A 22,894-nucleotide genomic window follows, 5' to 3' on the forward strand; every position below is an offset into this window, starting at 1 on the left:
GCGGAGCATTGATGTGGTTGGCTGGTGGGCCTTGAACAGCCTTTTAATTTTGTGTAGTACATTCCTTTTTTTTTTTTGTCTAGAATTATCTACTTACGTGTCATTTATTTGGATTCCAATGATCACAACCTTTAAAATGTAATGTGCACCTTTTGAAGAGCATGGCAACGGTAATTCAGGATGAATTTTAAAAAAAGTAATTTCTGTGTCACGTGACACACCACGTTCACATACGGTTTCGCCAATCCGTGCGCAAACCACGGCCCCCCAGGGCTCCGTTTCTTATGACGCATGCCTTCTAGCCAATCAGGTTGGTCTTGTCAGCCGGGTGGTGTCGCGGGAACTGCCATACACGCCACAAAACAAAACAAGGAGGGGTACGTTTCAACAAGTGTTAACTTGAGAGCGATGCTAAAGTCGAGTATTTTATGCGAGTTCTGTCGAGACTGATGCATTATTCGGCATGTGGTGTGAAAAGTTATACATTTCTGGCCAGCTAACGTTTCCAGCTAAGGGGATAAACGATTTAACGACTGTTAACTGTGTCAAGGTTCCTGGAGAACACCGGAAGTAAGGCAATACTTTCTTCAAAATAGAACCGGGGAGCGCGTCACTACGCTGTCATTTGTCGCCTACTACCCCAAGTGACATTCAGACAGTAATAAGGGAAACGCCACGCCAGTGTTTTTCTTTTAAAAACCACGGTTCCAGGTTGAAATTTTTGTAGCTAAATTAGTTATAATCGACATTGGGTCAATACAGTATTTTATAGACACGAAAGAAAAAAGTTTTCCATTTTTATTGGTATTCTCCCAGTGAAATTAATTGAAATTTTACCAGGGTCTCATTACACTAACACCTTAGTTTGACAGTTGTGGCCGGAAGTGGTACTATTTTACCCTCTTTCTTGACGGCTGGCTGACAACGTCTCGTCCCCTCTTCAATTTATTTTAAAAATGCCAATCCCTGTTAGTAAATCCGACCATGTTGTGGTGCACTAACCTTCGTTTTAATAATTTGAAGGTTATTATGAAAAATATGGCATAAGATGCTTTAGCGAGCAGCATATTATATTCGTAACATTTCACGTTTTATGAATGATGCACAGTGATCGCAAGCGTCGTACGCGGACTATTTTGGTGTCAGACCATTGTGGGATTCCTGGTAGACTAGGAAATATAAGCAAAACTAGCCGTCGAAAAGACACTGGCATCTCTTAGCCAGTTAAAGCCCATGTCAGAGGTAAAAGTCTATTTCTTGGAACCTCTTTGTTAATGGTTTAAAATGTGTTTATTCCTTAAATACGCATCTGAATGAGTAGAAATCCGGACAACACTGACGCTAATAGGTGAAATCGAATGTGAGTTCCGACTTGGCGGATTTGCTTGCAGGTTAAAGAAGAAATACAGTGAAAGATGCAGTTTTGGTGTCTGGCTTAGAACGGGCCGATATGAATATACTGGTAATGTGGCGGTATTTGGGGGATACATTTTGGTGCTTTCGTACAGTATTTAATCTTAACTTGGGATGAGTGATATGGTTTCTGAGAAACATATTAGAATGTAAATATAATTGCTAAGGAAGGGAGGTATTCAGCATTCAATTCACTGAAAGAAATCATTCAAATAACTTTAGAAAGAGGAGCTTTTCACAACAAACATTTTAACTTGCCATAGCACGAAATCTAGAGGGGGAGTAAACAACATTAATAATGGCTGCATTACATTCTGGTGAGCCAGTTCCCGGGTTCCCGAGTTGTGAATGGTGGTTCAATAATGAGCCATCGTTATTAATGGTATTGATTACAGTTGTGCTTTTCCTGCTGTGACAAGTCACACTATCAGTTGTATCACAAGGGAAAGACAATCATTTGGCCAGGGTATATCACAATTATTATAACCTCAGGCGCTATTATACTTTATTTGTGCTACATTGCATAATAGATCTTTTTATTTATCTTGTAGTAGAGAGACTTTTCAAGCCTGTCACTATGATCACCTTGCCCAACCCTTTATGTCAAATATGAAAAATCATCTTTATTATGTTTGACCAAAGTATAAAACAAAATCAACTCAAGATTCCATCTCTAGTTTTTTCCAGTGCTTTCAACTGCATTAAAACATTACACCTTAAAGTTTATATTCTAATATTTTCTAATGGTAACATGAAACACAAAATGTTCCCTTTTAAACAAAATAAACATCTACACTTCTTATTGATTATCTCTCTCTCTGCCAGTATTTTGTATTAGTATCCACAGTAAATGGAACATAGGGTGCGTGTAAATACTCTTGTACCCTATCACAGTAGGCATTTTAATAAAGTATGTGATAACATTTGTCAGCAAGATATGCTACACACATGAGGTGTAGTTTCTTTCACCAAATTGTTCTCTCTTTATGTCAGGTGTCTGGGTTCCCATTGACTGATGGAGTGAACAGCATCACTATGTCTCACAGACTGACCAAGGAGGAGCTGGATGAACAGTTTGAGCTGTTCTTAAAGGAGGTAACAAAGCATTCTGTACAGGCGACCTTGCAAAACACAATCTGCTGCACAAAGCATGAGGTACCATGGAAGTTGCAGCCACAAAAACTATAGGGATAGTTAAAGATAAAACATTAGACATAAGTAAACAAAATTTAAACAAACACATTAATAATACATGACTTAAAAACCATTAATAAAATAAAATAAAGACCAGCGACCAACCATTAAATATCAAGAAGATGTGAATTAAAGCCATTAAAAAAGTAAGAATAAAATAAGATTAAATAAAATAATGGAGCATAAAGGTAAAGGTAGTTAAGCTCTTATGCTAGGCAGACCAGGGACGGACAGTTGCAGATGACCTGACGGGTCTAGATGGTTCATAGCTCACAACCATGCCATGTCAGCGATATGTTGGCGTGCCAGACGCTGTAGGCCCTTAAAAACAAGCATGAAAATTTTTAAATCAATTCAAGAATTTACTGGAAGCCATTGTAACAACCTCAGCTCAGGTGGTATATGGTCCAATTTCTTTTTCCTAGTTAAAACTCTGGCAGCTGCATTCTGGAGTAGCTGCAGACAATCAAGATGCTTTACGTAAGCAGGACGTTATAGTAGTCTAGATGATTTGAAATAAAAACATGAATAAGTTTTTCAGCGTCCTCCTGGATAAAAAAACTCCTTACTTTGTGATATTTCCTAAATTGTAAAATTGAGTTTTAACTATGCTGTTAATGCGGAAAGTGAGGTCAGCAACCAGGATCAGGCCAAGGTTTCTAGCCTTTATCACGCTTTACAGAGACAGTTGTAACAAGAGAGTTCCTCTCTGCTAGTCTTTGCCCTGATAACCTGGATTTCCACCTTGTCACTGTTTAACTGTAAAAAATAAGTAGACATCCAGGTATCAATATCCTTAATGCATTCTAATAGTATGTCAATAGGGTTCCGATCTTTGGTGGACAGGGAAATATACAGTTGTGTATCATCAGCATAATTATGGTAAGACACATTGTGTTTCTTGATAAATTGTCCCAGAGGCAATGAGTACAAATTAAACGATAATGGGCCTAAAATTGACCCCTGGGACAACCACATGGGAAAAAAAATGTTTTTTGTCACTAAAATTCCGAATACAAACACTAAATCACATCCTTTGAGATATCATAAAAAACAGCCTATTGCTGACCCAGAATTGCCAACCCACTTCTCAAGTCCTTGCATTAAAATATCATGATCGATAGTGTCGAATGCCGCGCTTAGATCCAATAATACAACTCTGCCATTTTTCTCACATCATTTATAACCTGATCACTTTTTCAGTCATTATTTTGTTGTGAACAACGTTGCAAAGTCCTCACACTTATCAGTTGAAAAGAGCAAGCAGCTGACCTTTACTTAATATCACTGTTTGTCTGATAGCTGAGTATCCAAATCCAGCTTCCAAATCAGTAGCCGAGCAAGGCTGTGGAGCTGAGAGGGCAGCGGCTGGCCATACTGTCTTCAACGTGTTTGCCAACAGCAGACATGCCACAATAATGACTGGTCTTTTCAAAGGACAAACATACTGGATAAGTGCTTAACATCTGAGATGGAGACATAAGACAGAGGATGTCATGGTTAAAAACACAGTCTTATTTTACCTTAATCTTGATTCCCTGTCAGTCTGTTTCAGATGACTCGGTGGATTTGGGCAGCTCTGAGAAGCAGCCCTGTGCTAAAAGCAGTCAGAAATCAGCCCTGAAACCAACACTGTCATTGTGGCAAGATGACGAACACAGTGTTGGAGGAACAGGGAGAGGTAATAATGAGGAGAGGACTCTCCATGATATAACATCTATCACACTGGACATGTTAGCCTTTGGCACTTTTCATAATAAGGTTGTGTAATGTCAGTGGCTGCAGTTGTGTCAAGGTTTAAGCTCTGCAGTACAGGGAGGAACTAAAAGAGAATTTGGGCATATGTTATAGGATTTAACAGCTGCAATTAACAGCTGCCATTCATCAAATGCCTATAAAAGTAGTCTGTAGTGAAAAAAATAAATCAGGGTCACTGGCTCACCAGGGAATATCTTGAGAGATAGTGAGAGAGAGCGCCATTAGAATTTTTTTGCTATAGACACAGTATGTAAAGTTTGGATGCAGACATATTGTTTATTCATAAATTTATTCAATTTGGATATAATTACGGGTTAAATGTGTGTAACTCATTCAACCATAAATAACAACCGCTATTTATGCTGATACTTTGTATACTTGTAAGATAGTTAAATGTATATTGTCTACATCTCCATCTGAAATCAGTGCATTTGGTTTATTTTCTGCCAAAATTAGAACTCACATGAGAAATTTCTATATTTGTAGGGGGTTTTTTTTGTACTCTTTTCACTTAATTGGAGCTGGAGGAACGCTGTTGGAAGACGGTGATGTCAGGTCCTTCTGTGCACCAGTCAGGATTTAGCAAATCAAAAACACAATCTGATGTTTCACCGAATCTGATAAAACAGAACAAATAGTCCTGATAAGACTAGCTGAGTTTTTTAATAATTAATGATTTTTGTTTAACTTTGATTGTTGCTTATTCAGTCGTGAATATTTAACATTTAGCTCCTTTAATCTTAAAGGAGAGGGGCTGCAAAGATCTCGAGCCAATCGCTCAGGAAATCTCTCATAAAGTTATCTTCAATTCAGCCAAAAACATCCAAGTACCACTGAAGTGACTGAAAAATTATATTTGGCTTACGGTATTAAATACAGACACCTCTCTATCCCTAACATGTATTCCTCTGCTTTCCACTTTTGACTGATATTTCTATTACTTATGTTCCTCATCCTTATCCAATTCCAGTAGGACCACCATTGTTTCATTTCTTTCTGCTTTTTTCATAACAGTGTTCTGTCTGCATGGCTGCTTTCTTTCCTTCAACTTACTTTTTTTTAACTGTGTACATACAGTATTTTGAAGACATGGCCCTGTTTGAATTTTTTTATAGCTTTATGTTTACTGGGCAGTGACACACACATACACAGCATGCTCACGTGTATAACGTGCATTCAAGTGTTATTTGCCTAAAGTTGGTCCTTAAGCAGGTCAATCTAAAATTTGTATTAAGCTCAAAGACCAGTATTAGACTCCTTTAGATTCTAAAGGAGTCTTTGGGCAGTGTTTCCCTTTGTGAAATATTGTAATATGGCCAATATGTGGTAACAACCAGTTAGCAAATGTCTCTCACTGCTACTACGAAACATCAAATTCACTGCAAAAATGTGCACTTCCATAGACAACTGGGTGTACTTTTCACAGCTCTGTATTTGTCGGTTTGTCTGACTTGTGTTTTTCCTCTTTCCCCAACAGAGACGGCCAAAAGCAGATTTATCAAAGCCAAAAAGTCCCAGCCAGAGAATGAGGGTAAGAGCAAGTTGAGAAAAAGTCCCACTACAGAGAGCTTAAGTTCTTTTAGACTACATCCACCTTTAGCTGGTTCATTTTAAAACACTGTTGATGGTTCTGTGAAAACATCATGCCTCTACAGTAGTGTTTCCACGTTGTTTCCGTAGAGATCATGATTATTCCGAGTTTAAGCCAGTCAAATCTCTGTTCAGTCCCCTCCTGCTTACTGTCATGACCTAAACTTATGATTTACTTATTCTCATTTAAATATTTTTTTCTGTTTCTGTTGTCATACAACATGGAACATGACATTTTGATTTTCATTCCCAAACTGATCAAATCGTCATTATTTTTTTATGATTGTAACATTGTCTGACAAAATCAGCATGAATACAGGTAAGAGACAACAACTGTTCTTGGTGGTTGGCTATATTTATATTTAAAAAGAGTAATTATGGAGAAGGTTAGAGGCAATAAAAGTTTGTCTTCTTCCTGCCACACCTTCACTTCGCTGGCTTATGTCATTGTGTTGCACAAGCTCAGTTTTCCTTTTCCAGACTATATTATCAAGCTAGCATTTCCAGAATTGAAGACTGGAGCATGCTCTGTCTTTGGTGAGAAAATGCTGGCAAAATGTGCACCAAGGGCTTAAATGGAGAAAATGTTTTTTTATATTTAGCCAGCTTAATGTGGACATACTCTCAGGACAGCAGTATCTGCTGTACCAGCCAGTACTGGCTGTCACTCAGTGTCCTGTTTGGTCGCATGGGGGTTGTATCTGTAGCACACAGCAAGGTGTTAACACTGCATCCACAGTAGGCTGCAACTCTGTAAACCACAGCTGCTACCCTGTAACATTATCTGATCATGTAATAAATAGAGGAAATTACAAGAATAATATTGTAAACATGTTTTACTGGCCTAGACTGGATAATCTAACTTAGAACCTGACAATAAAGTTGCTGTTTATACTAAAAGTTTGAAGCGCTTTGACCGCTTTAGCTTTTTTTTCCTTCTCCATGCACCTTGGAGGTAGATGAGGGTGCCAGAAATCTATACCCTGCATATAAATGAGCTCTTTCATTATTTTTCTTACTGTTGTTCCTGTTGTTGCCAAGGGTGACCGTGTCAAGATGGCAAGGGCAACCATCATCCATTATGGCTGTCTGCAGCCAAATGTAGCCAGGTGCATACACAAGAGGGTCATCCACCTTTTCCTCTCTGTCTGCTGCTGCTCCCATGGTTTTTACACTGGCAGCAGAAGTTTCTTGCTGTTTAAAAGTTTATAGTTGTAAATCAATGTTTGTAAACCTGTAAAATAAAGTTGCATGAGAAATTCAAGTTTTTGCATGTTTAGAAAAGATTTGAATTTGTAGCAAAATTACAACTACAAACTTTGGAATTATTTGTGAAGATCACTTTACGAGCTCAAAACCTTATCGACCCCAGTTTTAAGTGGTAACTATTCATCAGGCTTCTTTTCATGTTTTTTTGGCAATTTTTATTCTTGTAGTTTTGTGCCATTTTGAGAGTAATGGTTTTCTAATTGAAAGCTGTCCATAAAAGTCATGCAATGTTCTATGTGCTGTCTGATCAGTCACTGAAAGACCAATTTCTACATATAATCCTTGTGCCAAGTCAGAAGCACTTAGCTTTTTGTTTTTCAATGCAAAGTTGTATAAATAGTGAATTTTGCATGGCATCATTTTTGAGGACGGCCACTGCGCCTTCCATTATCGGTAGTATGGCTCTTCCTGTACCTACTAACCACTGCTACATCTGTGGGGATACTCATTTTTTTTGTATACTGTATATCAAAGGACACTGGGTGGTAGTATGGGGCTATGAGTGACATAAAAGTACACCAATTGTTGTGTAAGAGTCTCATTTCGTGTGTGTGTGTGTGTGTGTATGTATATGTATATATGTATGTATATGTATATGTATGTATGTGTATGTATATATGTATATGTATATATGTATATGTATATATGTATGTATATATGTATATGTATATATATATATATATGTGTATATGTATATATATATATGTGTATATGTATATATATATATGTGTATATGTATATATATATATGTGTATATGTGTATATATATATGTGTATGCCTATGTATGTATGTATGTATGTATATGTATATGCCTATGTATGTATGTATATGTATATGCCTATGTATGTATATGTATATGCCTATGTATATATATATATGTATATGTGTATATGTGTATATATATATATATATATATATATAATGTGAAAAACATTAAAACCAGTAACTACTTTTAATGTAGTTGGTCATTGGTGTAAAGACCTGTAAATAAACTAAATAAATTTTGTATTTATAGTTGATAATCTCAGATTTGTTAGAATAACTGATGTGGCATGAAATACATGGCTTGCATTAACTAACACAAACCTCATTTATGCATTTCAATTACTTTTTTGTCCAGGACTGCTGGGTTCTGGGACGTTTTCTAGGAAGTATTTGAGGAAGTCTCACCCTATTCGAGAGGAGGAAGAGGGTCCAGGAGACACTGGTTTGAGGAAAGAAGGGCTGGAATCAGTTGTTCTCAGCAAAGACAACGTAGAGACAGAGAGTGAGTCCACAGTGCACAGAAATATGCCTCTGATTAGAGAAACTTGCCTCCATCCTTCATAAGAAGTAGGTTGTGCACTGTGATGATCAGAATCTGACAGCTAAGGTGTTTAAACTTTTTCCCAGTGTTTCCAAGACTGAATGAAATACTAAATTAAAAACAGAAATAAGAATCAGAAGACCAGTTGAAAACCTGACAATCTAGGCAGGGAAGGTTTAAAAGTGGTGCTTTTCCCTCCGTCATTACCACAACTAAAATGCCCTTGAGGAAAACTCTTAATCCACCTGCTTCAGTGGAGCTACTCAATGGCCAGGTCAGATTTTGGTTGTACTGTGCAGCTTCCGGGTGTGAATGTGTGTAACTGTATGAGTTTGGTCAGGGCGTTCCTGATAAAAAGAGCTGGACTATAAGTGAAATTCCACTGAGTTGCTATTGAACATGGGTATAGATTATAGAGTTTTGACTGCTTGTTACGTGATATTACAAAAATGTTCTGATCAGTCCAACGACAGTAAAGGAGCTTTACAATGCAATCAGGTATTCCAAATACCAAGTCATGGAAGTACACAGCCGCCTTTAGGGTTTCACTTCCTTTGTTTTGTGTTCCACACCCTGTCTGAATGTGGCCCGCTGATTCCTTAGATTTCTCCTTTATCCTCACGCAAATTGTCAATTTTTCTGTTCAGAAGTATCACAGTTGTGATTTCCATTTATGCTCTTGTTATGTGTGTGCAGACTCAGTCATGGTATCAGCTTTGAACATGATCAGTATGGGCTTGGACACACTGGAGGAAGAAGAGGAGAAAGCCAGGTTTTTTACCCAACTAGAAGCCGGAGCCTCATCAACTATAGATTACTCCAAGATGAACAGAGAGCTGGACTCAACTAGTTCTACTATTGATACTAACCTCAGGTATGGAAATGACCTTGGCCTGATGTTACAAAGGCTAAAAGACAGAAACAGATAAATCTTGTGGTTTCTCCCACCGTACAGGATGACAATAACATACACAATGGAAGAAGATTGTTTTTGTGCCAACAAAACATTTTTAATACCCACTTGTCAGGTTTTTTTCTTTGTTACTTCCTAAGGCTTGATTACTCATTAGAAAGTTGACATTTGTTTCTGTGTTCTTCGGTTGCCTGTCATTCCACCAGTGTTTTGTTTGTTGCTTTTATATGTTGTACAATGTACAGTACATGGTTTCCTCTTGGAAGTTGATTAGCAGAGGTTTGGGCAGCTTTATGCACACATCAAGCTTCATGCAAGAACATTTTCATACTCTTATCCTAAGTAGGGATAGGAATCGAGAACTGGTTCCAGTTGAAAACCGGTTCCAAAATGTCCAAACCAATGGAATCGTATGTCTCTGAGTTTATCAGTTCCTTTTATTGATGCCAGCATGTTTTTCTTGCAACAAGAGGGAGTCATGGTGGAGAGGAAGAAATGGTCCAAAGTGTGGTTTCATTTCCTAAACAAAGTTGACAACTGTGCAGCGTTTTCCCATACCTAGGCTCTACTTCGGTAGACCGCCCAGGTAGATAAAATCACTTGCTTTCAACTAAAGGAAAATCTAACATTAGAACGCATTATTTCACTCTTTTCATGGCAGCTAATTTTTAGCCACGCACCTGTCTGAGCTGTGTGAGCTGCAGTAACTGAGTGGGGACTAGAGGCTTCTCTGTGCGCAGCTGCCTAGCTAGCGTCTACCGATAGCCTGCATGTGAGGAGTTTAGGGAACATCGGTAAATTGTAGCTACAGAAAATAACCTAGGTTACAATCTCCCCCTCTAAACTGGATGACTCTCTACATGCATATAGGTCGTGCCTTCCACCACCACAAGTAAATTCTCACCCTGTGGGAAACACCGCAGCGCTAGTTGTAATGTCTGTAAATGGTCGTTTCAAGTAAGATTGGAAACACCAGCAATATGCCACATGACACATCTTCTTATGAAACATGGGATTAAATTCCAGGAACGCACGTGTGCCACTGCTTCCCAACCAAGCAGAACGTCCGTTACCAAGGGTAAATATCCTGCTATAACATAGGCAGGCTTAGCAGATTTTTTCTTTGACTAAGAAAACCTAAATGAAAACGAATGCTATACATATATTTTCTCATTTCATCAATTTTAAGGAATTACAAACAGACTTGCGACAGCTAGCTTATAGGCTACAGCCTGTGTTCAGACTCTGAGATAATAAAACAGCTGCAATGATGCTGAAAACCTGTGTAGGCCTACTTTTTTCTCTCTTACATTTGAGACTTCAGATTTGACAGTCATGTAAGACTTGCTTGTTCCCAGTCAAATTCAATTAGGTCTGTAAGCCCATCGGAATTTTCCAGGTCTTTCTGAGATTCCAGTTTAGGCTGAATATTCAACCTTGGATGCCATGCTGGTATCTTGTGTTGCCCTGTATACAGTGACGCATTAAAAATGTGCATTGATTCGACTGACAAAATTAAGTTTAACTCATGGTCTTCTCAGTTGCTAATTTGAATCTTCGACACTAGAGAGCAGCCCTATATTTACTAAATCCTCCTACCTGCACGGACATTGCAATGCTAGAAGCTGCATTAGAGGACCCAAAAAAAAGATCACCACAGAATGGTACTATGACATAAATATAGTGGAAATATGCAAAGAAAATTCAAAATAAATAAATAAATTTAAGCAAAGTGGCCTGTGGTTTAGTTGTGTAGATCATTGACTGAAAGGAGCCCTTACAGTCATGGAGATGGACAGCAGGATACATTTCGCTATAGGCGTTGGTCTCCTGGCACTTCTTGGAGTGTGACAGTTTTCCTTTAAACTACTGAATTGTATAAGGTATCATGTCAGAATGCAATAAAAGCCCCATTTGATTTGACAATGCCTAACAAATGGAGCGATTAGTGTAGTTACTGAGGTGCATGACAAATATTTAATAACCCCGTTCCTTCTGTGGTATTAATCCTGTTTGAATGGTGCTTGGTGAAAACTTTTTAGAGCTTCATCAGCCCTTGACAAATATACCAAAAGTTAACACTGAATACTGGAATAGCATACTTACAGATCCTATGCTTGCTTACGGACTATCTGGTGCAGTGGCTTTGCTGCTACTCTGTCCTTGAAGCTCAAAGTTGTCACTGTAATGCAGTAAGGATGGATATCTTCCCTCCAGGAAAGCTGAGGAAGAAGTGAAGCAGAGTGATGAGGTTCAAGGACAACCAGAGACCATAAGAAGCTCTCCAGGTAAGAGTAATGAACCCTTGGCTGACCTCTTTCGTTTTTTATCACTCCGTGTCTCTCTCAATGTGTTAATTGGGTCTTTTCTCTTTCTGCTTTTACAGGCTCTCCACACTACAGTGAGGATTTTGAGGATGAGGAGAATGGGAAAGAGCCACTGGAAGAGGTTCGTAGTTGGAATCTATAATGATAAAATCAGAAAGTGGTCTTTGTTAAGTTAGGACCTTAGTCACTTAAACAATCATCCAAGTTTGAGCATGCAAATTCCTTCGTGTTCATGGGAACACTGTGTGACATAGAGGGGCTGGAGATTGTCTCTGTTCAAAGATGGTCTCTGTTCTTGGTTGTGAAAGCTAAGGAGTACACTGAAATACATTGTAATACATTACAAAGAACATTTAGATATGTGTGAAAGAAAAATAAACATTCACATGAATACACAAACACATACAGCTAATACAGTAATGGGGTATTCACGGATATAGTGTCTGGCTATGGATGAGTGTAGTATATGATCATGTGATTTAAGACCAATAAATTCCTAAACTGGCAGGGAGGCAAGGGGTGTGTCTAATGTTGGATGTGTTTAACACCACATTTGGTCATTTCACGGTTCTTTACAGCATTATAAATGTAAATTTAAAAAAAAAAATTGCATGACAAACATTTTTTCAGGGTTAGATGTAGATATTTGAGAGTTTGAAAAAACCTGATAATGATACATCAGCTGATAGTTGTTTTTTTTGTTTTTTTAACAAAAACACATAACATAAACTAGAATGGCTCTCAGTAGAGCACATACCTCCGCCAGGGCCAAATATCAACGAAAGAATCTTCACAGACATCTCCCAATGTCTGTGAAGATTCTCAGTCATCCAGGTCATGATATTCTGTTAGTACTATGTGAAGGCAACTGGACTTGCTTGAAGTTCTTGAATATGTTTCGCCTCTCATCCGAAAGGCTTCTGCAGTTCTAACTGACAAGTACGGAGTTCCAGGTAAATATCCTCTGGTGAGATCAGCAACAAAAGTGAGCCTTTGAGGTCACATGAGTTGTTGACCCATCCTGCCATCAAGTGAGTGGTCACATGAGTCCTGGTGTGGATGGGTGTTCAGCTGTCTGGGGGGTGAACTTAGAACTGCATTGTAGGTGGCTGACAGGTTATGTCTCAGACCACCTCCTCTGTTTAGTGACGGTTGTTCCAGATTGACAAAAATGGCTTCTTTCACTCCTCTTTCAAACCATCGTCTTCTCCTGGCGAAATGTGTACTTCACTATCCTGAAAAGAATGTCCTTTGTCCTTACGATGCAGGTGGACTGCTGAGTCCTGGCCTGATGAAACTGGCTCTCCTGTGTTGTGCCATGCGCTAATGTAGCTGTTGTTTAGTTTCCCCCAATTACAGGTCTGTGCACTCCTCGCTGCATTGGACTGCGTAAACTGCATTGTTCTGCTTGTGCCTGGGTATTTTGTCCTTAGGGTGGACAAGTTTTTGCCTGAAAGAGTTACCGGGTTTGAAATGCACCGGGATATTATGTTTGTGGAAGATCCTCCTGAGTTTTTCGGATAATTCAGCAACATAGGGAATGACAATTTCTCCCAAATTTTAACAAAAGTGATTCGAAATTCCTAGATCTGCCCATTTAACCAGATCTGCCCCAAAATTTAATGGGTTCTTCCCTGGCCCATGCACCATCCCTCCACCAAGTTTGGTGCAAATCAGTTCAGTACTTCTTGCATTATCCTGCTGACAAATAAACAAATAAAACCCACAAACAGTCATAGGTGAAAAAATGACAAGAATTCTTGATATGAATTCCTTGGATTTGTTTTTTTTTAAATTGTGACATAGATACAGGCTAGGTCACAAATTGGTGGAAAGACTGTGTAATAGTGACACAGTTTCTAAATGACCTCACACCTTGTTTGGCATTTTTGTACTGCAGTTTCTTGTTACTTGTCAGCACTATAGTAAACCATATACAGCAGTACAGATATATGTGCAATAAGCTGTTATCGACCAACATTGTGTTGTTATATAACACAGTTATCTTGTGTGTACAAGATAAAATGATGTATAATCTCAACTACAGTCTCCATTTTCTCAATTCTCGTAGGCCAACCCCCAAGCAAAGGCCAAGGTGTCACCCGAAAAAGCGTTTTCCATCTTTTTAAATTTATTGCAGAGGAAGATATAAAGGGATTGTTTAAAGAGAATGGCTGATATGACAGCAATGATGCTTACATCAAAGCCACACAAATCATTGTGTGGCTTTTAGAAAAGAAGAACAAAGAAATCCACTTGGTTTAAGTTGCTAAGGAATTCTGCAAACTTGGCACACAGTGTGAAGGCAAAAGAGAAATCCCACAGCCATAAAATCTAAGTTTGAGTTCGATGAGTCCTTAACAACCAGAACCTAAACTACTTCTAAGCAGCTTTACCATTTTTAACTCAAAAAGAAGCACACAAAAAAAAGGTTACTTGTACTAAATGTTGACTATCATTTCACCAAACGTACACACTCAGACCGGCTAATGCAACATATACACCAAAAAACTTCAACAATCTCATGAATGACAAAACAAGTTCTATTTTTCACTTTCTGTGTAATAGAGTCAAAGAAAGAGCAAGGTCTGCATTAATGTAAGAGTCTAACAAGCTTCTTAATGTTAGGGTTAAAGTTACAGCCATAACAGAAAAATGTGAAGGTGACATTTAACAAGCACAAACTCAACAGTTACTGATCCTCAGAAAAAATTTGACACAACACCCAGAGCCTCCAAGCTGCCCCCTGAATTACATAGGTTTATCAGTCCAGTTTTTTCTGTATTAATACATTTCAGTCTAAATGGATGAAACTGTCTCTGTAGGACAGGCTGACGTTGGTAAAAGCAGCTTAATATGGTAGCGGTGCATTTGTCTTTGGACTGTAACGTGCTGATAATGGCTAGATTGGTTCAAAGCTAAGGTCAGCTCTGTAAACAAAGTGATGAGATGCTCTTGGTTTTATCTTTGTTTATTTTGAAATATCACAAACTGACATACTACAGTATATTGCTACATGGTTCATTATTTCATGTTATCTGTTTTTCAGAAGTCTAAGATGTCTCCAATTATTGCCAAAGGTAAGAGGAAAAAAAAATATATATATTTTTTATTTCACTGAGGTCATGGGTGGGTGTTGGAAAGGAATAAAATCTTTCAGTCAAAGAGAAAGTGGAAAGGAGTTTGAAAGGAGTCTATTACAGTTTCTGAAGCCTAAGACAAACGAGATGTACACAGCATTTATACCACAACACTACACTACAGTGAAACCATGGTAATAATACTAATAATGACCTCACTACCAACAATGTATATGTGTGTGTAACATTTAATCAAATTAAATGTTACCTGTATAAATAAAAAGTATTTTTCTAGTTCTTGACTGCTATATTTCTCTGAGGACTTTAATATGGACCTATATGGACCTATAGCTAAGTATGTTTTTAAAGTGGTCACTCTAACTTAACATTTGTCTCAGTTTCTCTCTATGATTCTTTGGATGACACTGGTGGAGAAGACAGAAGGAAGGACACAGTAGAATCACCGGACAGAGGTAACATAAACACATAGGGTCAAGTAAGAGAAGAGTGTTATTCAGTAGCATAGTATGTGGAAAAAACAAGTACCAGACAATATAATATATATAATTGATGGCCATCTACTCCATCTATTAGCTATACCCACTTTTCGTTGAGCGTTGCGTTTGAGCTCAAACACAGCTTACATTAGGTGAGAGATGGGTTATACAGGTCAGGTTGCCAGTTAGTCACGGGGCTGACACATAGAGACAGACAACCATTCGGGTTCACATTCAAACCTACAGGCAATTAACCTAACCTACATGTTTTTGGAATGGGGGAGGAAACCAGAGTATCTGGACGAAACCCACACAGTAATGGGGTAACATTCAACCCAAAACCTTCTTACTGTGTGATAACCACTACACAGTGGTTAGCAGTGGCACATTGGTGCCATTGTGCCACTGCAATCTTAAAGTAAAATAAACTACTTTGTTACACAAAATTTGCATTCCATCTAAAACATTGAATATATCAAATGTACAGAAAGCAAGCTTTATTTGATGTTGTTTTGTGTCCGTGTTTGTTAAAACATGATTATATAACAGGTAATTATCAGTCAGTACATGTACATGTCTTTGGGGAAGTTCTAATTAGTTTAGAAGACATTGAACTTCTCAAGAATAGAGAGTATCTTCGTAGTTATCATTGAACTGACAACGACAGGACATTTTCACAGTGGAGATACAGTGAGGAATATAAAGTTATCCCCAAGAGCAAAGGTTGTCATTGCAGTAAGGCAGTGGATGGCACGCTCCTTTTTATTTTTAAAAAACATAAAGCTCCATACATTATTCAGATTTGGCTTAACAACACAGCAGAGGTTTCAAAAATACCAAATCTGAATCAATAATTTATCACATAATTTGTAGCTAACCACACATAATACACCCAGAAGATTTTCGATCTACAGCAACCAGATGTGATACTTGGTAATGAGCAGACTGTATACAGTGGCCTCCAAAAGTCAAGTGAATGGGAAAGTGGTCTCAGACTTTTGGACCCCATTGTAGATATCATGAAAAAACATTATTTACTACCAAGTAATTATTCCAAATTCATTTTGAGGGAAATGTAATTGCTGGCAACATCTTTTCAAACAAGGAAGTGCTACACTTCTTGCACAGAAGTCATAATGAGGGAGTAGAGGTGGATGGTTGAAACCGGTGAGTACACGAGTGCAAACTTGATCATCGGGGCGCTTTCTTCTCGGTCTGTATAGTTTGTTAGGAGAATTGCTCACTAGCTTGTCACAGAATAGTAGTTTGACCTGCTACTATAGAGATTAAGAATACTTTAATAGTAACCTAATCGAGTAATCAATGGGCTCTTGCCCAGTGTCAGCTGAGATTGGCGCCAGCCCCCCGCAACTCTTAAAAGGACAAGCGGTATAGCTAATGGATGGATGTATGGATGCATGGAGTGGCAAAACTCTCCGTTAGTTATACCCTACACCGAGTAACAATACTCCCTCAAGCTAACAATAGCCGCTCCCAATGGTTAACACAGTACAGGGTAGCAATATTAGACATGCCCTTGAGTCTAGAGCAGTGTGCACACTATACCAGTTGTCCATAGGGGTGCACCCTCTCCGACTGGCACGCTAGATGAATTTGTTTGGCAGTGACCTAATGATGGCTTCCACAGCAGCAGCTTGGCTGCAATTGGATTATCTGGAAGGGGTGGAAGAAGACTAGGACAGCGTGTTGGAACTCCTCTTGACTGATTAGGACAACAACAACAATTCCTAACTGGCACTCCTGGGCCAGGTTGCAAAGCCTCCACTTTATATGGCAGTTTAGGCAGGAGATGGAGAACTGTCTTCTCCTATCTTGGATCTGGACTTGCAATTGCACTGCTGCTAAGCTCAATATCCAATGACCAATTCAAACCAAGGTGCCTCGGTCTCATTGGGACACGAAGAAGCAGCAATAACTGAAGAGGACCGTGAAACAACCCTCGCGAAATTTCCCATTACTGGAGAAATTGGCTTTCTCCTGGCACAACAAACCATACAGAGAGAAGCATACTGTGGCATACAGCTCCATTCTTGACTGTGAGGGAATGGAGAACCATACTCTCTGCAGCATACCCCAGTGGAGGCCATAGTGGCAGCTCACCTCCCAAAGACATTTCCTGTCATCTGCAGGTTCTGCCCTCCCTAACAGAGAGGATCGTTTTCAATCCAGCCTGATGGACAAGTTAGACAAAATGGTTGTGCTATTGGACCAAGCCTTGAATGCCACTTTCCTGATGACATATCAGGCCATGGTGGAGGAGGAGATGACCGCTTCGCCTGATTCCAGTTTATGGGAGGAGGTGGGCATTATCATTGACCATTGCCTCTATTTCCACAAGGTGGTGATTCAGTTGTTGGGCAGAGCCATTGGGGTTAAGGATCTTGCAGAAAAGATCTTGCTGTCGACGGGTGCGGCACTAATCAAATATCAGAAATATAAGAAAATACAAATTCAGAATGTTATTGCATCTCTGCTGCCTTTTCTCCGTCACAGCAATTGGTTCACATCGATCAACCTCAAGGATGGTTATTTTAACATCCCATTTCACCCCGACAAAGGAAATATCTCAGATTTGCCTTTCAGGGGATAGGTTACAAGTATCTAGTCCTCCCCTTTTATTTCTAACTAAGCCAACAGTGTTTGTGAAATGCACCAAGCCAGCCGTGGGGCCTTTCAGGAGGCCAGTCATTCGAGTGGCCACATACATCAACTGCCTGTTTGTGGCGTTCTCCTGCCTGGAGGCAGCTGATCACACAAAGTTATTTATAGAACACTTGTTGAATTGAGGCTTCAAGCCATCTCCTTCATAGGTCTTTTTGTTTGATTCAGCTCAGGCCAGAGTGAGACTGACTGGGGAGAGGTTACAGGCACTCAGAGACTGTTTAAACCCATTTCACAAGTGGAGTCTCTTGTCTCTCAGGCTCTTCCAAAGGTTGTTAGAGCTTATGGCCTCAGCCCTGGTAGTAGTTCCTATGGGCTGTTTGCATAGGATGGGTATACAGTGTTGAATACATTGTTGGATGGGCTGTTAGCACATGACGGGAATATAGTGTTGAATACAATGTTAGGTGGGCTAGACCCATGCTTTCATAGCTCTCATCCTGTGAGAGACATGATGAGCCATTAACTGCTTTGAGAGCATGGGTCTAGCCCACCTGCTCTGAGAACAGTGAATTGAGCAGTGAATGGGACCTGGGACCTTCACATGTGTTCATCTAACATAAATCACCTGGAGTTGTTGCTGTTCTGCTATCACTGAAACATTTCCTCCCTTTTCTGAGGTTATATAATGTGTTAGTCTGCATGGACAACAACCCAGTATTGTTTTATATCAACAGACGGGGGCCTTACATTCAATTACACACACTGGCACACAGACTGTTTGTCCGGAGCAGCAGGTATTTTCGGTTGCTGAAGGCCACCCGTTTGCCGGGGGTGCTTGGTGTGCTGCTTCATGAGGTGCGTGCGCCGTAGGCTCCCCGTTTCTAAACAGTTGGCCCCTCCTGGGGTTTGCACTGTATTGGGGATTGAAGATGGTGTCTTTAAAGACAGCTTTGTTGCTCGCTCTTGCTTTAGCTAAAGAAATGGGTGAGATTCATGCTCAGTAGGCTGTAGGAGAAGTGACCAGCTGTTCATGTCATGGGCAAAGAACCACCTGGGGAAGCCTGTCTCACTGGATTGTGGAGACTATTGCACTAGCTTAAAGCTCTAACGGTTTGTAGCCACCAGAGGGACTGTGTGCACGTGCTCCTTGGGGCCTCACCACCTCATTGGCCCTTTTCAGAAGGGCCTCCATTCAGGTGATTTGTGCTGCAGCAACTTGGGCCTCACCATAAACTAAGGCTGTCACTTTTTATTCGAAATTCGAACATTCGTTCGAACGTGGGAGAAAAAGTTCATATTTGAAATGTAATGACCTGTTCGGATTCAAAATTTACAGTCTATAAGCGCATCAGACCGTTTGAAGTAGTTTGCCTTGTGATCCAGCAGAGGGTGCTCTAAAGCTTCGCAATCAGCTTGATGTATGGCATGCCCTATTGATGGAAAACTAAGCTAATAGTGTTGTGTTTTTTGCATTTTAATTCATTTGAACAAATTGCGTATCGTTTCAAATTCTTTCAAACTTGATGTTTTGAAAAAATGACAGCCCTATAACATACCTTCACCAGGTTTTACAGGCTTGATGTTACAGCTCCTCCTCTAGCTCATTTGGTTCTTAGTGTGTGTGGCTACGCCTCAGTAGACTCATTAAGGTAAAGTTGACCCTCAGATAATATCTGCCCAGGAAGTTGATATTTTTCACGCCAAGGGCGTTCCCAATATGAGACAGTCACTCTTGCTACTCAGAGAACCGTGGTTATGTAAATAAACCAAATAACCCCAAGAAGTTGATTAAAAACCATAATCTATGTTGCATATTGTTTCTCTTACAACATATTTGCTGTTACAATTTAGTAGTGCATAAATGTAATTTTAAGGAACAGGGTTAAATACATAGGACTCCATCTTTAGGGTTTTTTTTTTTTTTTAGTTTTTTTTTTTTTTTTCACTTTTTTTAAACACATTTTTGTTGTTTTTACTCAACAAAAATCATTGTGTGTGCATTCCATTCCATAAATGCCTTCACCAGAATGTATTCTTTGATTTTTGTTTCCCACAAACAGCTAACTGTTGTTTGGGCAAATGTGTTTTCTCACAAATCATTGAGCCTCTGATTGTTATCATACAGATCCAAGAGGGACTTCATGATTCATTGCAGTTTCCCCGCTGGATCATTTCAGTTTCACCTTAGATTGTTTTTGATAGAGGACACTACATTTGTCTTCTGTACAGGCCACCCATATGTGCACAGTGGAGGGTCGGAGATGGAGGCTCTTCATGAAGCCTACAGACAGATTGATGTTGTGGAGGATTCAGATGACTATAATCACCATTGTTCATCTCTGGAACAGAGGGGGAGGATCCACAGATCTGTTTCTCCATCCTTCCCTCCTCACCATGTCGGGCAGTCTCTTCAGCCTGATTCTACAAATGAGTCAGGTCAGACACTGCACTACTGTAAATGGTATTTGGGGGAATCGTTGGGTCCCTATCTGTGTGACAGATTAATTCACCAGTTTAACTGTAGGTATAGTGCACCTGCAAAAGCCGTATTCCAGTTAAAGAGTTGAAGTTTGTATTTAAGAACTGAATGCATTATTCAATAAGACTGTCTGAACTGAACCATGAAAAATACCTTTCAACAGGTAGAATCTCCACCGTTTGTACTTGTTAGCAGCATGGACGTGTTTTTATTCACTATATGGATGTTTCTACAAGCAGTTGCATTGTCACCTGTGGTAGTTGTTAATTAAACTGTCATTTGAGTTGAAATTGGGATACTTGTAAATTTCAGACTCTTCTTTTGGTCTCTTAAAGCCTGGGTAGAAAACCCTAATAACACCATGGTTTTGGTGTGATCATGTAATTGGGGAGAAGGCACAGGTTCAGAAAACTAGGTTTTCAGTTGTCCCAGCATTATGGGCTATGTCCTTTGAAGGAGGCAACCTCTGAAATAGGCCACAAGCACTGCACTGATATGTTCACATACTGTATATCAAGATCATGACAGGACTGAATTATGTAGAATAATTATTTTGTGTTTTTATTTAGAGCTACCCACTGCAGAAGAGCTGATGAGGCCCATCCGACCAGAGGAGGACCATATCAGAGGGTTCACTCTCCAGGCTGTCAGGTTCAGACTACAAACTCTTGGAATTATCCACAATGATTATATCACAGAACCTTATTTTGATCAATCACAGTCCAGTTGTCACATGAAATATCTCGAACTTCTGGATGTTCAGATTTGGTCGACATGCATGAACCCCAGAGATCTGGCATTGCTGATTAGCCTTAGTAGTTCATTCATTAATTAAAATTTTACCTGTACTCGAATGTATTTTTTTTTAACAGGGACAATGCACATTCCTCGACATCACTGTAAATTTGCCAGCATTACCCAAAAGATTCATTTTCAACTGTTGTCCCTTGGCCATATGTTAAATTAGCCATTAAAAAACAAATAAAACAAACAACAAATACAGTGTCATCCACTTGGAGTTGTTAACTCTCTGTTACATGGGAGTCCTTTGTATGCAGTAAGGTAAAGGCAGAAGTTTTGGATTAAACAAAATAAACAATATAAAATTAAGATATATTGCAGTTTGATTAAAATAAAGAAAAAGAATTTTAAAAATGCATAACATCAGTAATAAATTATTTAAATACAACAATATAGGGGAACAGCCTAGTTAACCTGTTATGAAACTCAGACTGCTTTGTAAAACGTAATGATACAAGAGAAGATGGCAGTGCATGCATATAAATATCACCATAGTCCAATACAAACGGAAATCTCAATTGAACTAATAGGTGTTCCTCAACAAGAGAAACAAGAATATTTATCATCTACCCACAGACCAGGTTTTTGTTTGAGGACCCTTTGGCCTTGTTGAGGACCTGCAAAAATGCAGGCTTATTGATAGTTAGCTGGATCCTGACCAGTAGTTTTAATCAATGTCAAATTAATTGCCATATTTTCTGTCTCCAATGGTCTTTTTAAAGGTTAGATTCTTTTAGTTGAGTTTTTGTCTTTTTGCTTACAGTATTTCAAAATCTAGATTATGCTTTTTGCTTTATTTTCTGTTATATTTTATCATGCATAGTATAGGCAATAAACTGTGATAATTATATCAACAGGTTATAATGACTTCTCAATAACCTGCATGTTCTCATCAAAAATAATGATTATATCTACATTCTTTCATTATATCTCATCTAAAGTGAGCCATTTGTATCTGAAAAGTAGTTCATGTATGGGATTCACCCTAAAGGGTTTTGGTTATAGTGCAGCTAACTGTCAGCAAGCCTGCACTTTGCAGGTTTGGCCTTAAGGTCTTGTTGCTTTCTGTCAAATCAACAACAACCTAATCTGGATAACTCCATATTACTTTTCCACATATGGAAAACTGCTCATTCTGAGATTCAAGAAGACTTTACTGTAAACATCAAAGACCTACTGTGTTTGACGTCTATGAATTTTATTTTTTGCATTTAATTTCAATTTAAGATCAGTTAGAGCCCGATGTAGAAGCTCCAAACACAGGCTAAAGGTTGAAATTGAATTACCATGTTGCATTTGCAGACATTCGGAGCACATATTCTGTTGTTCTACAGACTTTCCTGCAGGACCATTAGTGTCTCTACTTCTTGTAAAAGCTCTTTCTTTATTAAAGGAACAGTCCACAGTTTTGTTGCTGTCAATAAACCCGCAGGCAAATGAGAAGGTCACTATAATTTTCCTCAGTTTGCTTTCTGTACAGAGATATAGAAGGAATGTGTTTAGGGTTTAAAAGTCTGGGTGAGTCTAGTTTCCGAAAAGAGAAAAAATACACACTCTTTCAACTCCAACCGGAATTTAGTTAAAAGCAAGTTACAACAGGTACACAACATGTTTTATAAGTTTTACTGTTTGTTTTTTTTC

The 22,894-nt window shown here is 39.0% G+C and overlaps 1 protein-coding gene across 3 annotated transcripts in view; it reads left to right on the forward strand.

Annotated features, from left to right (window-relative positions):
* The first annotated feature begins 265 nt into the window (after positions 1 to 265).
* cep162 (centrosomal protein 162) overlaps positions 266 to 22,894 on the forward strand; it is a 41,756-nt gene continuing 19,127 nt past the window's right edge. Inside the window, exons 1-12 of one of the 3 annotated variants that reach the window (XM_040118031.1) lie at positions 266 to 377; positions 2,407 to 2,508; positions 4,153 to 4,288; positions 5,843 to 5,896; positions 8,346 to 8,492; positions 9,228 to 9,405; positions 11,662 to 11,732; positions 11,831 to 11,892; positions 14,821 to 14,851; positions 15,250 to 15,324; positions 20,203 to 20,409; positions 21,022 to 21,103. In XM_040118031.1, coding sequence (XP_039973965.1) covers positions 2,449 to 2,508; positions 4,153 to 4,288; positions 5,843 to 5,896; positions 8,346 to 8,492; positions 9,228 to 9,405; positions 11,662 to 11,732; positions 11,831 to 11,892; positions 14,821 to 14,851; positions 15,250 to 15,324; positions 20,203 to 20,409; positions 21,022 to 21,103 — 1,103 coding nt within the window. In that variant the 5' untranslated portion in view covers positions 266 to 377; positions 2,407 to 2,448. The other 2 variants (XM_040118033.1, XM_040118030.1) reach the window with 2 other exon arrangements.

This window comes from Xiphias gladius, chromosome 22, assembly GCF_016859285.1.
Source record: "Xiphias gladius isolate SHS-SW01 ecotype Sanya breed wild chromosome 22, ASM1685928v1, whole genome shotgun sequence".
NCBI classification, from domain to species: Eukaryota; Metazoa; Chordata; class Actinopteri; order Istiophoriformes; family Xiphiidae; genus Xiphias; species Xiphias gladius.